Raw genomic sequence first — 13527 nt, 5'->3', positions numbered from 1 at the left:
CTGTATTGACTTTTTCTTACGCTTCCAAGCCAAAGACATAACGAAAACCTCCTGTAGTTGGTTTGACCTGTTTATTTATGCAGACGAAACATAGCTATAATAAGTGGCTATTGTCTGCTAGACTATTTATTTTTTTATTTTATTTTTTCCCTCCCTTGAACTCGAATAAAGCATGTTGTCAACCGAAAGTAAGCTGCCAATGTTTGAGAAAGCACAAAGCAGTTGTAACCCCGAGCAGCCTCTGTATGTTCTAACCTTGGTAGGAGCGTGTTGTTTTTGCGAAAGGCGTCTTTCTCTAGCAGTCTCCGTCTCCTCTCCATCTGTCCCTGTGGCGCGACGATCGCTCATTTCAGAAGTGGGCCATTGCCTTGTTGTTTGTTCATTAGCGAGAGGCGGTTGATTTTCTGGTTAACACGGGGGCAGCCATTCCGCAAACAGCTGTCAAACGGCCCATTGGTAGTCAGGAGGTGTCAGTGTGGAGGGGACGGTGCGGTAGGTTCCAAACTTTTCATTGCCGAGGTCAGAAGTGTGGCAGGCATCTGTCTGCCGTCACTAAGCCAGCTTCGGGCATATACAGCTCAATAATTAATATAGCCTCTCCCAGGTGCACTCAAATTGGGACATGTTGATGTTGCCGAGCTTCCCTCAGGGGGCACCAGGCTGACACGACCCCAAAGTGCTCTCTCTCCCCAGCAGACAACTCACCTTTAAGGGCTGTGGTCTCTCAATTCCCTACCCGCACCCCACCGGTGCATTGCATTAGAAGAAAAGTTATTTTAAGCCGTAAGAAATTCTAATGAAGCCCCCACATACTAACTTTTTCCAGAGCATCCAGACCTCGAGAGACCAGACAGCCGTCCTTAAAGCACAGGGGTCTGGGATAACAAACGGCATGTTTGAAGTGGTCCTCTGAGACAGCAGAGGAGAGACACACACAGCACAAACACACATAGCCTTGCAGTCTCTCTCTTCCTCTCTCTCTCTCTCTCTCTCTCTCTCTCTCTCTCTCTCTCTCTCTGTCTCTCTCTCTCACACACACACACAAACCCTTCTTCCACACACACTTCTCCCTACTACACCAGTGTGGACTATGGCTTAATTAAAGCACAAACGTATGGTTTATATGTTTTAAGCAACAACGAGTTGTGTGTTTCTATCATAGAGACTGTAGTCTGAGTCTGCATAAATAAATAGTGCAAGCACATGAATATTTATATTGTCAATATAATTAGCGATGTAGACTAATGGAGGCCATGTTTTGCACTTGAAGCCATGCCAATTTTGGAGGGGGGTTGTTTATTTTCTGGCTTGTTGTCCCCACAGTAGTTCTAAATAAAGAACATCATTATTCCCACAACATTATACAGTCATTGGCTCCAGCGAGGCTCCTATGACCACTCTGTTCAAACAACCGCTTCCATGGCTGAAATCAAAGCTGTCATTCTTCTCTGCGTTAACTCATCCCAGTTTTACGGTGTCGGTAGAAGCATTAAGATGACTGAAATGTCGGCATTTTCCCTGCAGACTATGCATGGACTATGCTATGTAAAGCTTAAATTCACAAATCACAGCAGTTGTTCTACTGTACCTCGATGCGGACCCTACTGTAGATGTTTGATGGCCTCGATATAGATTGAATGTTTGATATTGTACCTCAGAAATCTCTGGAGAACCTTTTTTTTCTTCAAAATACATTATTAACCATGACTGTCTCCTCTTTTTCCTTCTGCCTTTCTCTTTTCTTCTCTCTCCCTGTGTCGGCTTGTCTCTCTCTGCAGTGTTCGTCCAGGCCAGTAAGCTCCAGCAGCACATCTTCTCAGCGCACGGCCAGGAAGATAAGATCTACGACTGCTCCCAGTGTCCTCAGAAGTTCTTCTTCCAGACAGAACTACAGGTGAGAGCTTCAAGCGAGGCGTCAACATTTGAGGGGCCCAGCCACCATCCAACACAAACACGTCCTCACGTGCACCTCAATCCACACACACACACAGTCGTCATTGAACACATACAAATGTGTACACATACAGTTGAAGTGGCAAGTTCACATACATGTCAGACTAATACATTTAAACTCAGTTTTTCACAAGGGCAGACATTTAGTCCTCGTAAACATTCCTTGTCTTAGGTCAGTTAGTATCACTGCTTTACTTTAAGAAAGTGAAATATCAGAATCATTTTCGAAATAATTATTTATTTTAGCTTTTATTTATTTCAGCACATTCGCAGTGGGTCAGAAGTTTGCATACACATAGTTAGCATTTAGTAGCATTGCCTTTAAATTGTTTAACTTGAGTCAAATGTTTTTGGTAGCACAAAACATTTGCTTGTGCTATCCACAAGCTTCTCTCAAGAAGTTGCTGACATTTTCGCCTATTCCTCCCGACAGAACTGGTGTAAATGAATGAGGTTTGTAAACCTCCTTGCTTACACAGGCTTTTCCAGTTCTGCCCACAATGTTTGTATTGTATTGAGGCTTTGTGAATTCTATTCTAATACCTTGACTTTGTTGTCCTTAAGACAACGTTGGAAGTATGCTTGGAGTCAATGTCCATTTGGAAGATTCATTTGAGACCAAGCTTTACTGTTTCTCCATTCTGAGGGAAGGACAACTGTGTGGTCCCAGCGTGTTTATAATTGTGTACTATTGTTTGTTCTGATGAACGTGGTAGTTTCAGGCATGTGGAAATTCCCTCCGAGTGATGAACCAGACTTGCGGAGGTCCACAATACTTTTTCTGAAGTCTTGGCTTATTTATTTGGATTTTCCTATGATTTCCTATGATGACTTTAAAAGTAGCCTTAACATTCATTCATGGGTACGCCGCCAATTGACTAGATTGATTAGACTTCATTAGAAGCTTCTAAAACCAAAATATTATTTTCTGGAATTGTCCAAGCTGTTTTAAAGGCACAGCCAACTTCCATGTATATAAACTTCTTGGCACTAACCACCAAAACACCAAAATGTGAATTTTGTAGAATGGTTCAAATTAGTTGTATTAATGACTTCAACCTAAGTGTATTTAGTGAATTTTCAACTTCAACTGTACCCATTTGCTTTGTTTAACACACTCACAAAAACACAGACACACACCACCACGGGCACCATATTTGCCACGCTCTGACTACATCCCCAGTCCCTTCGGTTGGGGTTAGAGACTCAGAAGAAATTATTTCTGTTTGTTACAAAACTAATTTGCGATCACCAGATATGATTTGATTTGCTTATTAGTCCAGTGAAGCGCTAAAATATCTGGAATTAGCGGATTAGAGGACGTTTCTTTTTGGGGGGGAGTGATTACATACGTGCTGTATGAAGGCAAAACATTGTTGAATCAATACGAATGAATCTCTGTTCTCAATCACACAGGAAGCCTCATGGCTAAATATGGTCTTGGTCTGTTGGGACAGTCCGTCTGCCCTTCAACAAAGTCAGCATTTGGACTGTTGAACTCTCAATGTTAAAGGGATAATCCTTTTTCGAGCAATCTTTTCCTACCCTCCTTCCCTCTGAGAACTTGAGAACTGTCAACATTATATTATAGTTCAATGCGTCTGTTTGTATTCAAGCTGCACTCATCTCTTCAGGGAATTTCTCTACCCAGTACAAGGCACTTGTCTCATATCCAAGCCCTTGTTTTATTACCTTGTGTGACTGAAATGTTAGGGTAAGGATATAATAATCTGATGAATATACCTCGCTCATCTACAGACTCACTGCCAGCTACGTTCATTATTAGCATTCATGAGTCAATGCAGCATGGAAAACACTTGGTGGTCAGTACGTGTTGCAGGACTTCTGGATTTTTTGATTTTTTGAGGCACTAAGAATTAGCATCTACCCAGGCTAAGGGGGTCCTGGGCATTAGCCCACCATTGATCAGGCAGAGATTTGAATTGAGATTCAGTAAACACACAGTCTGTTGTCTGCCAAGAGGAAGGTGAACACAATCATTATCCACCAGCCGTCAGAGGTTGCAACCATGAATAAAACTACTTCTAAATTACCTAGTGGTCCAAGAAGGCTATTAGCTAGTCTTGTGTTTCTTCCTCAACTTTGTACAAGCTAGCTAGCTATCAAGTTCTCCTTCCCTTTCCAACAGTTGCTATTGCACTGTGGTTCTCCCATGTTGAACTCTCGTTGGCGGGAATGTTCTGTGTGAAGCCGGGTTGTTACAGGAACCTGTAAACAATCTCAAATAACCTGGGGATGTTTTCATACTTTTTGAGAGTCTGACATTTTTTGGGATGAAGTGATCTCCACCTCCTGGAGGGGTTGTTTCATGCGTGCTTATATTGTGATACACTCTATGGGGAAAAAGCAAGAGCAAACATGAAAGACCTGTGGTACTTTGTTGTGAAACAGGGTGTTGTGAGAGGAGAACTGTGTCGTCGTTGGGGGATAAGACAGTGATTATACCCAACCTGTGTGCAACACTCTAAAGGCAGCCCCCTAGTGAATTCATGCAAACACGCGCGCGTGCACGCACGCTTACACCTGCTCTCTCTCTCTCTCTTTGTCTTTCCTTCTCTTTTTCTTTCTTTCTATATCCTTCTTTCTATGTGAAACATAAACACACAACCTTATCAGACTCAATCAATGCAGTGAGATGATAACATGTAACTCATACAGTTTTTGACCCAGACTGCTGAATGAACCTTGTCAAAAGAACGATTTTCTTATAGTCTGATACAGTAGTTAGTTCATTTTTATGGTTCATACCAACTTGTTTCTATATTGCATGATGCATACAGTGCAGGTTTGTGCAGTGGCTCCCAAATAGTTTTGTTTACTGTACTTGTTTTGGAATGGATCACACGTCCGAAACGTCTTTCCCTCTGACACCAAGCTGGGGTTTGTCAGTCTGTGTGAAGTGGAGCTGTCTTCCAGCCATGGGCCCAGCAGCAAGCTTCTCCCACCTCCCCCTCCTTCCCTCCCTGACATTCTGGCCCACTGGCTGCCTACCTGGGCCGCGCTCATCTCTCTCTGCAGCCAAAGAGGTCAAAGGGGCGGCGCAAGCTGGGAGCCGGAGCGAGGCTGAGGGGAGGGCTGCCACGGCAGGCACAGGGAGACAAGAAGAAGGGAAAAAGGGATATTTTATTAATTTGACTCTGGAACAGACGAAAGACTGTGACAGGTATTTCTTCCAACACCCCTCCCATCCCGATTACACCCCCCTCTACCCACCGCCCCCCCACCCTCGCAACCTCCACCCCACCCCTCCGCGTGAACCCGTACCCTGCGAGGGGGCGAGCCAATTTTCGCCGGCCTGTCGAGATGGATGATGGGAGAGCATCCGTCTAATCAGCCCTCCCAGGACCCCCCGCCCGGACACCCCCCTCGGACCGGCCAGATTGACTGACTCCTGGGCCTGTCTGCCCCAGAATCCTGAGTCCAGAGGAGACTCTCTCTTTCTCTCTCTCTCTCTCTCTCTCTCTCTCTCTCTCTCTCTCTCTCTCTCTCTCTCTCTCTCTCTCTCTCTCTCTCTGTCTTTCTCATTGTCTCTTTGGTCTCTTTCTCCAGTCTCTCTCTTTCTCTCTTTCTATACAATTCTAACTCTTCTTACCCATCCCCTTTCTCTTTTTCTCAGTTATTGTGAGACTCAAAGACCACCGTTCCTGTCTATCTCTCCAGAGATCCCCCCATCCCCCATTAAAAGATAGAGTAGGGTGTAGATATTTCATGAGAAGCTGATGGCAAGGACCAACTGTATGGTATTTGTGCTAACAAGGGTTCTTTTTGACCCTAACCCACCACCTACCTCCCAAAACAACTCATTTCTGTGTGTGTGTGTGTCCCATCTTAAATATGATACATGCTTCCTTTATCCCACAGCCAGTCTCTCCCTAGTCCTCCTCTCCTCCAGCTTCAGACTGACATCTTCAGATTCTCTGCGGAGGTATGAAACTCACAAAAACATCAACTTTGGCTCCTTCCCCCCCTTCGTTTTAGTTTGAGCGCCTGTAGCTTTTCTCATAGCGTAAAGGGACTGAGACATTGACAATGCAGCTTTGGTGGATTAATTAGCCAGATTCATTAACTGATAGCGGCCCTGTATTAGTCACAGCTTAAAGCTGACATTTCTATGAGTGCCGTTCATTTATAAAGCGGACAAGTCCAGTTAATCATCGTCCCGCTAGCGATATTCCGCCTGGGTGTGATTGGAGGACTCCAGATGATCCCAATTCCTCATAAGACCAGACAATGAGACCGAAGTTACACAACGAGCTACGGCGACATTCTCAGGATTGAGATTCCTCCCTTTCCTTTTCAACTTAACCCTTTGTTTTCCTCCACCGCTCTCATTATGATTCCGTGGAAGTGCGGCTACCAGATTGTAAGGGATTTGAGTAAGTCCTGTCAGAGTCCTCCAGTGGAGTTAGGGAAAGAAGGGAGGAAGGGGGAAAAGAAAGGAGAGAGGAAGAAGGAGAATGACTAGGTATGGAGGCTGACTGCTCCTGCTCGCATGCCCACAGGACATGCACCTTAATTGGAGTGTCTTTTAAAAGGATTCCTTCAAAGAGCGTCCGAAAGCTGCCAGCCTTAATGAGAGCTAGATGTGACAGAAACATGTCTGTATCATGTTCTACTTCCCTACTCACAAATGAGGCTGTCCTCTTTCCCATCATGACCATTCTGCCAAGCTGTGACCCACTCCCAGATTTTAGTTAAGACTATTTATCAGTGGTGACGTGGCACAGGGTCAGTGTAAACAGGTACACCTGTCATCCTCACATTGGGAAAGATAAAGATATATATTTTTCAATTGCAGTGTTTAGAAAATTCACCAAAGGAAACACATTTCCTGTGATGCAAGACTGATAGAACTTTCTTCATTTAAAATATGAAATCTGGAACATGCCCCTAACCTTATGTACCCCATTTCTCAAAAGTGTTATGGTTTGTGTCACAAACGTGTCGTACAAATCTGCATTTGTTTGGCCCACAGTGGCTTTGAAACACAACTCTCTCTCTCTCTGAATGTCTTGATCTGCCAAGTACAACAAGCCTCGCGGGCATCTGAATGTCGGTTTTCTCTTTATAAACTAGTTGTTTCTTAAATCATCATCCAGGATGTTCGCTGTCCTGTCAACGCTTAAAAAAATCTGAGTGACAGAATTTATAGTGTACAAATAACAGTTTGTTTGATGCTCCGTCATTAATATTTAAGATGACTTATAATGATGTGTGAACTTTCTGATCAAACTGTGTGTGCTCTAAAGGGATGAACATCCGCAGATCAAGAACAACACAATGAGGTGACTGTGTTCCACACCTGCAGGTGAAACACAGTCAAGCAGTGCAACAGACCTAATGATCCTGTGAAGGTTTTCTCTCGGAGTGTGTGGCAGTGTGTGTGTGTGTGTGTTCCGCGCGTGTATGTGCATGCACGTGTTTGTGTACTGTCTTTCTTTGTTTCTGTCTCTCTCAGGGTCTGATGTGCGCATGCAAACACACTGTCTGGAGGGAGACATGACAAAAAAACTCCCAGAAGCCTTTGAGGCGTTCTTTTTTTCTTCTTCCTCTGCTGCACCGTTGGGGAAAGTTAAAGCCAAACAAAGGAGAAAGAGAGAACACTGCTGGAATCCATCATAAGATAGATTCACATATGTATTTGTGTTGTACTTTTTTTTACTTGACTTTTTCTAACTTAGCGATCAGGACAATCGTAAGTGTCACATGATAAACGCAGAGCAGGTTTAATCCATTCAAATTGCTCAAGAGTTTCTTAATTTTCTATTTAGATTATGAATAGAAACTGCTATAAACTACTGCTAAGAATAAGCAACATTCAAATGTACTGCCTCACAAATCAAAAATACAACAATGTGCAATGATTAGACACAATGCAGTGAATGAAACAATGCCAATTATGACTAGTCAAGGCTAACGTTAGGATTCTGCCCCTCATTTATTGAATCGAGCGAGCAGCCGTGAGAGCAGAAGGACCCACTTTTGTCCTCTTTCAGCTCCTCTAGTAAGGCCGCATTATCCAGTCGATACAAACGAGCAGTGCCGATTTTGTCCTAGATGTTTAGCGACGGCTGGTGTGTGGCCGCTGACTTGTGTGTGTATATCTTTGTGTGTGTGGAGTGTGCGTGTCGGGGTGGGGTTGGGGGGGGGGGTGCCAGTGCTCCACTGTACATGGCATCATGTGACTGAAGTGCTTAAATGTGAGAGTAATTGTGTTTTGTTTCGGGGACTGACATGCAGAGCCCCGTGGTCCCCATCTTCCTCCCAGTGACAGGCACAGCCCCCCGCCCCCCTCCTCCCTCCCTCTCCGAGTCTAATTAGAGGATGTAGCCCAGGGCTGGCGTCCCAGGAAGACCCATCCCCCCTCCCAAGATGGCTCCCCTAAGAAAGCCCTTAATTGGGTTCTTTAGTCATAGTCTTCATTTTAGTCAGAAAGGCATCTGTGTTGGCATCACCTTACAATTCGGTTTGTATCTCTCTTCAGTCTCGCTCTCTCTTCCTCCCTCGTTCTCTCTCTCCCATATCTGCCTCTCTCCCCTTACTTAATGAGGCCCCATAATAACACAGCAGTTGTGCAGTTGTTTTGCTACCTCAGTCAAACAGCGGGATCACTGCATCGTGGATTTCTAGTACCACTCACTTGTCTCACAAGACAAGGTAATGAGTATCATTTGGAGCAACAAAGCACTTGGCCTCAAAAAGGGCCGTTTGTCTTCGCTGGTTACACCTCCAAATTATTTCCTGCTTGTTTGGGTAGTTAAGACGTCTAGTCGCGCTGATACCCTTATCTGCGACACAGCTATGGGATGAAAACAAACACATATATGTAGGAAGAAAGTGTTCTGGAAGACCCTGTCAGCCGTGTGAACCCCCACCCCGGCCTCTTAGCTGCACGGCACTGTATGTCCACTGCTCCCAAGACACCTCGCCTCAAACAAGACGCTTGGTTACCAAGGAGACGGTGCCGGTCGTGGCGAAACAGTGGCCGGGGTCAAACGTCCCTGTGGCCTGATAAGTGTTGACTGTGGAGAATGCCAGCTGCTATTTTTTTTTTTTTTGATTGTGTTCTTCGTGGGCTAAACTGACCAGCCATGAGCCTGGCCCCAGGCCAAAGCAGGAAGGGATTACACCCTTAGCGGACTGGTCAGCAGTGGGGATCACACACAAAGAGGAGGGGGACGGGAATGAAAAAAGAGAAGAGGGAGGGGGAGAGAGAGAGAGAGAGAGAGAGAGAGAGAGAGAGAGAGAGAGAGAGAGAGAGAGAGGAGACAGACAGACAGGGAAAGGGGATGGTCTTGTGGGAATTCATAGGCCTGACTCAAAGACACCGTTACAGATCTGTGACAGCATCCAAGGAGCACACCATGCCCACACAGCAAACAGACGATCCGTCCAGTCGAGAGATCAAACCAAACAGAACACAATATCCATCTAGTGAGGGAGTTCATGGGGTCAGAACCCCTCTATCTAGATGACCCAGTGCTCAAATCGTACCAGTAATCTGAAGACACCTTCTTTGTGGTCCTCGTTCCGACTGAAACTCCTAACTGATGCTGTGCTGGATCCTGTTGCTCCAGATGTTGTCAGGCCTCGGACAGCCCGCTGGAACACGGGGCTTTCACATGCATGGGGGCCTGGCCAGAACTCAATATGCTTGGCTGCATGACAACAACAAAATGGTGGATGTCTTGGCTCTGTCTAAATTGCGGGATGAAGTACAGTAGTTATAGATTTTGTGATTCTCGAGGGTCCAGGGGGCCGATGTCCCATCGACAGACAAACGCATAATTTAGGTGAAGCCCTTGCTTGCCGAATCCAATTTGAGTTACTTAGTTTTGGGAGAAAAATATGTGTACTGCAGTTTTACAGTACGGCCAGTCGTGGAATATACAGAATGTTTTTTTCATTCAATCGGAGCTTAGCGTACGTGTTTTAACAACCACAATGTGTTACTTTCCCTGGTGTAAGGTCTCTACCGTTCCTACCCCCTAGCCTTGTTTGACCTCTCATTCTCCTTGGTGCGATTCCAGACATCCCTTGAGACACTCATTAACATTGCTCACTGGATCAGCTCATCACTCAATAAAGAAACGTCTTCTGGGTTATTTTTGCAGGACACTGTCAGATAATTATGCTCTAACGTGCCCTAATGTTTCTTGCATAGGCTGCTCTCGTATAGATACCTCGGCGTGATTCCCTATCAACAGTTGTGAGAGCGCTCGAGGCTATTGTGTTGTTAGTCATGTTGTAGGCCAGAAATGGGGTTTTACCTGGGGAGGAGATGAGAGGGGGCTTGGAATGGCCACGGGTTCGTTTGGCTTTCCACCGCAGAGCTGATGTAACGGCCACACCTCGGTTGCTTCACCGGAGACCAGGCACTATCGACGGAGGGCCAGAGCAATGGGAGACGACGTGAGGAATGATTAGTTCATAAATCAGCTCCCTAGCCTACCTTGCACTTTCCCTCCCTCTCTCTGCCCCCATCTCTCTCTCTCTTCATGTGTCTCTGTTTCTATCTTCCTCTCGCCATCTCTGTCTCTTTCTTTCTCTATCTCGATCATCCTCTCCATTTCAATCTTTCTGTATCTTTCTTCTTCTCTAGATCTGACTCTCTGTTTATCTCTCGGTATCTCCCTCTCTCTGTCTCCATCTCGGTCTATCTTTCTTTCTCTGTCTCTATCTCTCGCCCTCTCTCTCCCTGTCTATGTCTCAAGCTCTCTCTCACACACACCTTTCTCTCATTCCCGGCCCCCCCCACCGCATCTCTGTCGTCCTCTCCTCCTTTCAGGTGGTGTTAAATTCCTCTGACATGTTGCACCTGTTTGCATGGGCACACAGTACCCCTGCCAGGCTGGCTCCCTCCCGCCTCCTGCTCCCTCCTTCCCCCCTCCCTCCTCCACCCCCACCCCGCCCCACCACCCCCGAGGAGGTTGCAGCAGGATGATGTAATCAGATGAAAGTGTGCGGAGGGGTTAACGGTGGCGGGGAGTCAGCCTGGGGAGGAGGAGTGGGAGGGGGTGGTGGTGGGAGGGGAGATGCAGCCTTGGCCAAGAGGTGGGGCTGCGCCGTGTTATTGATCAGGGCCCAATTGAATTTAGATGAGGACTGACTGAGGTGGCTTACCTGGCCTCAGCCGCAGCCTTGACACTGCAGTGGCACGCTGTGGTCAGTAGAGGGACAGTGGAGGGAGGGAGGGAGGGAGGGAGGGAGGGAGGGAGGGAGGGAGGGAGGGAGGGAGGGAGGGAGGGAGGGAGGGAGGGAGGGAGGGAGGGAGGGAGGGAGGGAGGGAGGGAGGGAGGGAGGGAGGGAGGGAGGGAGGGAGGGAGGGACCAACTTAACTTAATTGTAAAGTGTTGCTGCCCATACTGTATTCTGGAAACTTACTTAATTTGATGGAATGGTGTCTGCTGTTGCAGTTTGAAATAACCTGAAATGGTTTCTTCGGACAGTTTTTAGTTGATCAAATAGCTGACTACTTCACTGCATCAGTACTGGTAGACATTAGTTGGCAGAAACAAATGTGGAGGAATGTGAGAAGAGCAGAAAGTTGAGTTCTGAGGTCTTCTTTTATCTCTCTCTCTCTCTCGTTCTCTCTCTCCCCCCATCACCCTCCCCTTCAGAACAGTGCATATCCACTCTGCAGAGTTCAATATCCACAGAGGTAAAGGTATCATTTTCTCTTTTAGCCCCCCCCTCCTTTTCTTCTATTTCCCTGCAGCCTGCATGGCTGCCGGTGCCACTGAAGTCGTTTAACACCGTCCTTGAGAAAAAGCCCTCAGTGAGAAAACTCTTGGCATGTTTAAGGGAAAAGGTAGAATGCAGCGTGTGTCAGACAGAGCTGGTATATGCTGGGGGGGTTGGGGAGTTTGGGAAAGGGGGGTGGACATTCCCCAGAGGGGTTATTTTCCCCTCTAATAGCTGCTACGAGCCCTACATTATATCCAAGGAGCTACGTTCCTTTGGGGTCCACACAGACACGCTCACACGCGCGCGCGCGCGCGTCGCGCCAACTCTTCTGTGTGGACACACAAATGCACACATGCAAGCGCACAGAGAGAAAGAGACACTCTCACACACACAAATGCACACATGCAAGCGCACAGAGAGAAAGAGACACTCTCACACACACACACACATTTCTTCTCAGCCGCCTTGCGCGCTCCGTGTCAATATCCTGCCATTTGAAGTCACGTACTGCAGGGGCTTCTGGGAGCCTCCGAGGAGCCCGGCTGGCGGGTAATGGGCCGCATTCATTAAGAAGGTTGCCGTGCTCCTGTCCCTCCCCGGCAACGCCACGGATGTCTTCACCGGGAGTGGGGGATGGCGGGGGGGGGGCTGTTCGTACCGTAGGGAGCCTCATCCCAGACTCACTTAAAGGAGCTTTATTTCAGCGGAGGGGTAGAGAGAGAGAGAGAGAGAGAGAGAGAGAGAGAGGAACACTGCCTCCCCCTTTTTGAGCGGGGCCTGAGCGATCCTCTACTAACCCTTGCAGGGGTCAAGCTCCTGCCCCCCCCCACCCCCCCACCCCTCCGTCAAATAGCTTATTACCCCACCTGTCGGAAAGTAATCGCCCCGACTGAAAGGAAAGCCGTGGAGGTGTTTAAAAGGTTTATGTGGAGGCACTTGAAAGGGTGAAGGGTGCAAGGCGTTGGGGTCTGGGGGGGGGGGGGGGGTTGAAGAGAGAGAAGGGGGGGGGCTAGTAGATGTCAGCCCTGCCAGAGGTTTTGCCACACCAATAACACTGAAGGTGACTGCCGAGGTAAACTCACCGTTGTGTCACATAGCCTGCCCCAACCTGTTTTTTTTTTTTAACTGGGCCCATTTTATGGCTGCTTATTTACAGACAGCTTTGCTTGTGGGTTTTTGTGTGTGTGTGTATGTCTGTGTGCGTGTGTGTGTGTGTCTGTGCATGCGTGCTGTTGAATGTGTGACAGGTGTGTGTTAGTCCATGCCAGTCGAGAGAGTCCAAGGCCGTGTTTTTAACAGAGCGCAGCAAGTGGGGCATGTAGTTTGCATTAAAGGGATTAGCAGTCACTTCAAAAGATGACCTGGATTCTGCCCACCAGGGACACCAGTTACACACCCCCTGGTCCACAGCCCCTTTAAAGAACCTGGCACAGCTGCCCCACTGCAACCACTATCAACGGTCTGTGTGTGTGTGTGTGTGTGTGTTTGTTGTGTGCTTGTTGTGTGCCTGTGTTGGTCTGTGTGTGTGTTAGTCTGTTAAGGTGTGTGTAAGTGCATGTGTCCAATAATGAGTGTACTCCCGTAACAAGATGATGTCAGCTTGTTTCTGAACACCACAGATTGGATGGGAATGATTGTATGTATCTGGCTCCTGACTGAGCAATACAAGTTTAATTTCTTCCAGAATAATCTAACCCTAGTCCTAAATTGCTAGTTATCATTCCTACCGACACAATACACATCTAGTCTGGGTAAACAAGACACAGTGGCTGATCATATATTACACCTTGTGTATTACATTGTAAGCGAGCTGTTTCCATGGTCACAGCCATTGATTGGATGGCGGTATTCCTGAGGACTGAGATG

General features: G+C 47.0%; 1 protein-coding gene across 3 annotated transcripts in view; it reads left to right on the top strand.

The window, feature by feature from the left end:
* Positions 1-13527, top strand: part of znf521 (zinc finger protein 521) — a 97397-nt gene that overhangs the window by 82030 nt on the left and 1840 nt on the right. For all 3 annotated transcript variants that reach the window (XM_084707930.1, XM_084707931.1, XM_084707929.1), the window contains exon 7: positions 1779-1894. In XM_084707930.1, coding sequence (XP_084564056.1) covers positions 1779-1894 — 116 coding nt within the window. The remainder of the gene's footprint in view (positions 1-1778; positions 1895-13527) is intronic.

This window comes from Hypomesus nipponensis, chromosome 10 (genome assembly GCF_054491055.1).
Source record: "Hypomesus nipponensis isolate SF chromosome 10, ASM5449105v1, whole genome shotgun sequence".
NCBI lineage: Eukaryota > Metazoa > Chordata > Actinopteri > Osmeriformes > Osmeridae > Hypomesus > Hypomesus nipponensis.
Note: the sequence above shows the minus strand (reverse complement) of the source record. Positions and strands in the feature narration are given on the sequence as shown.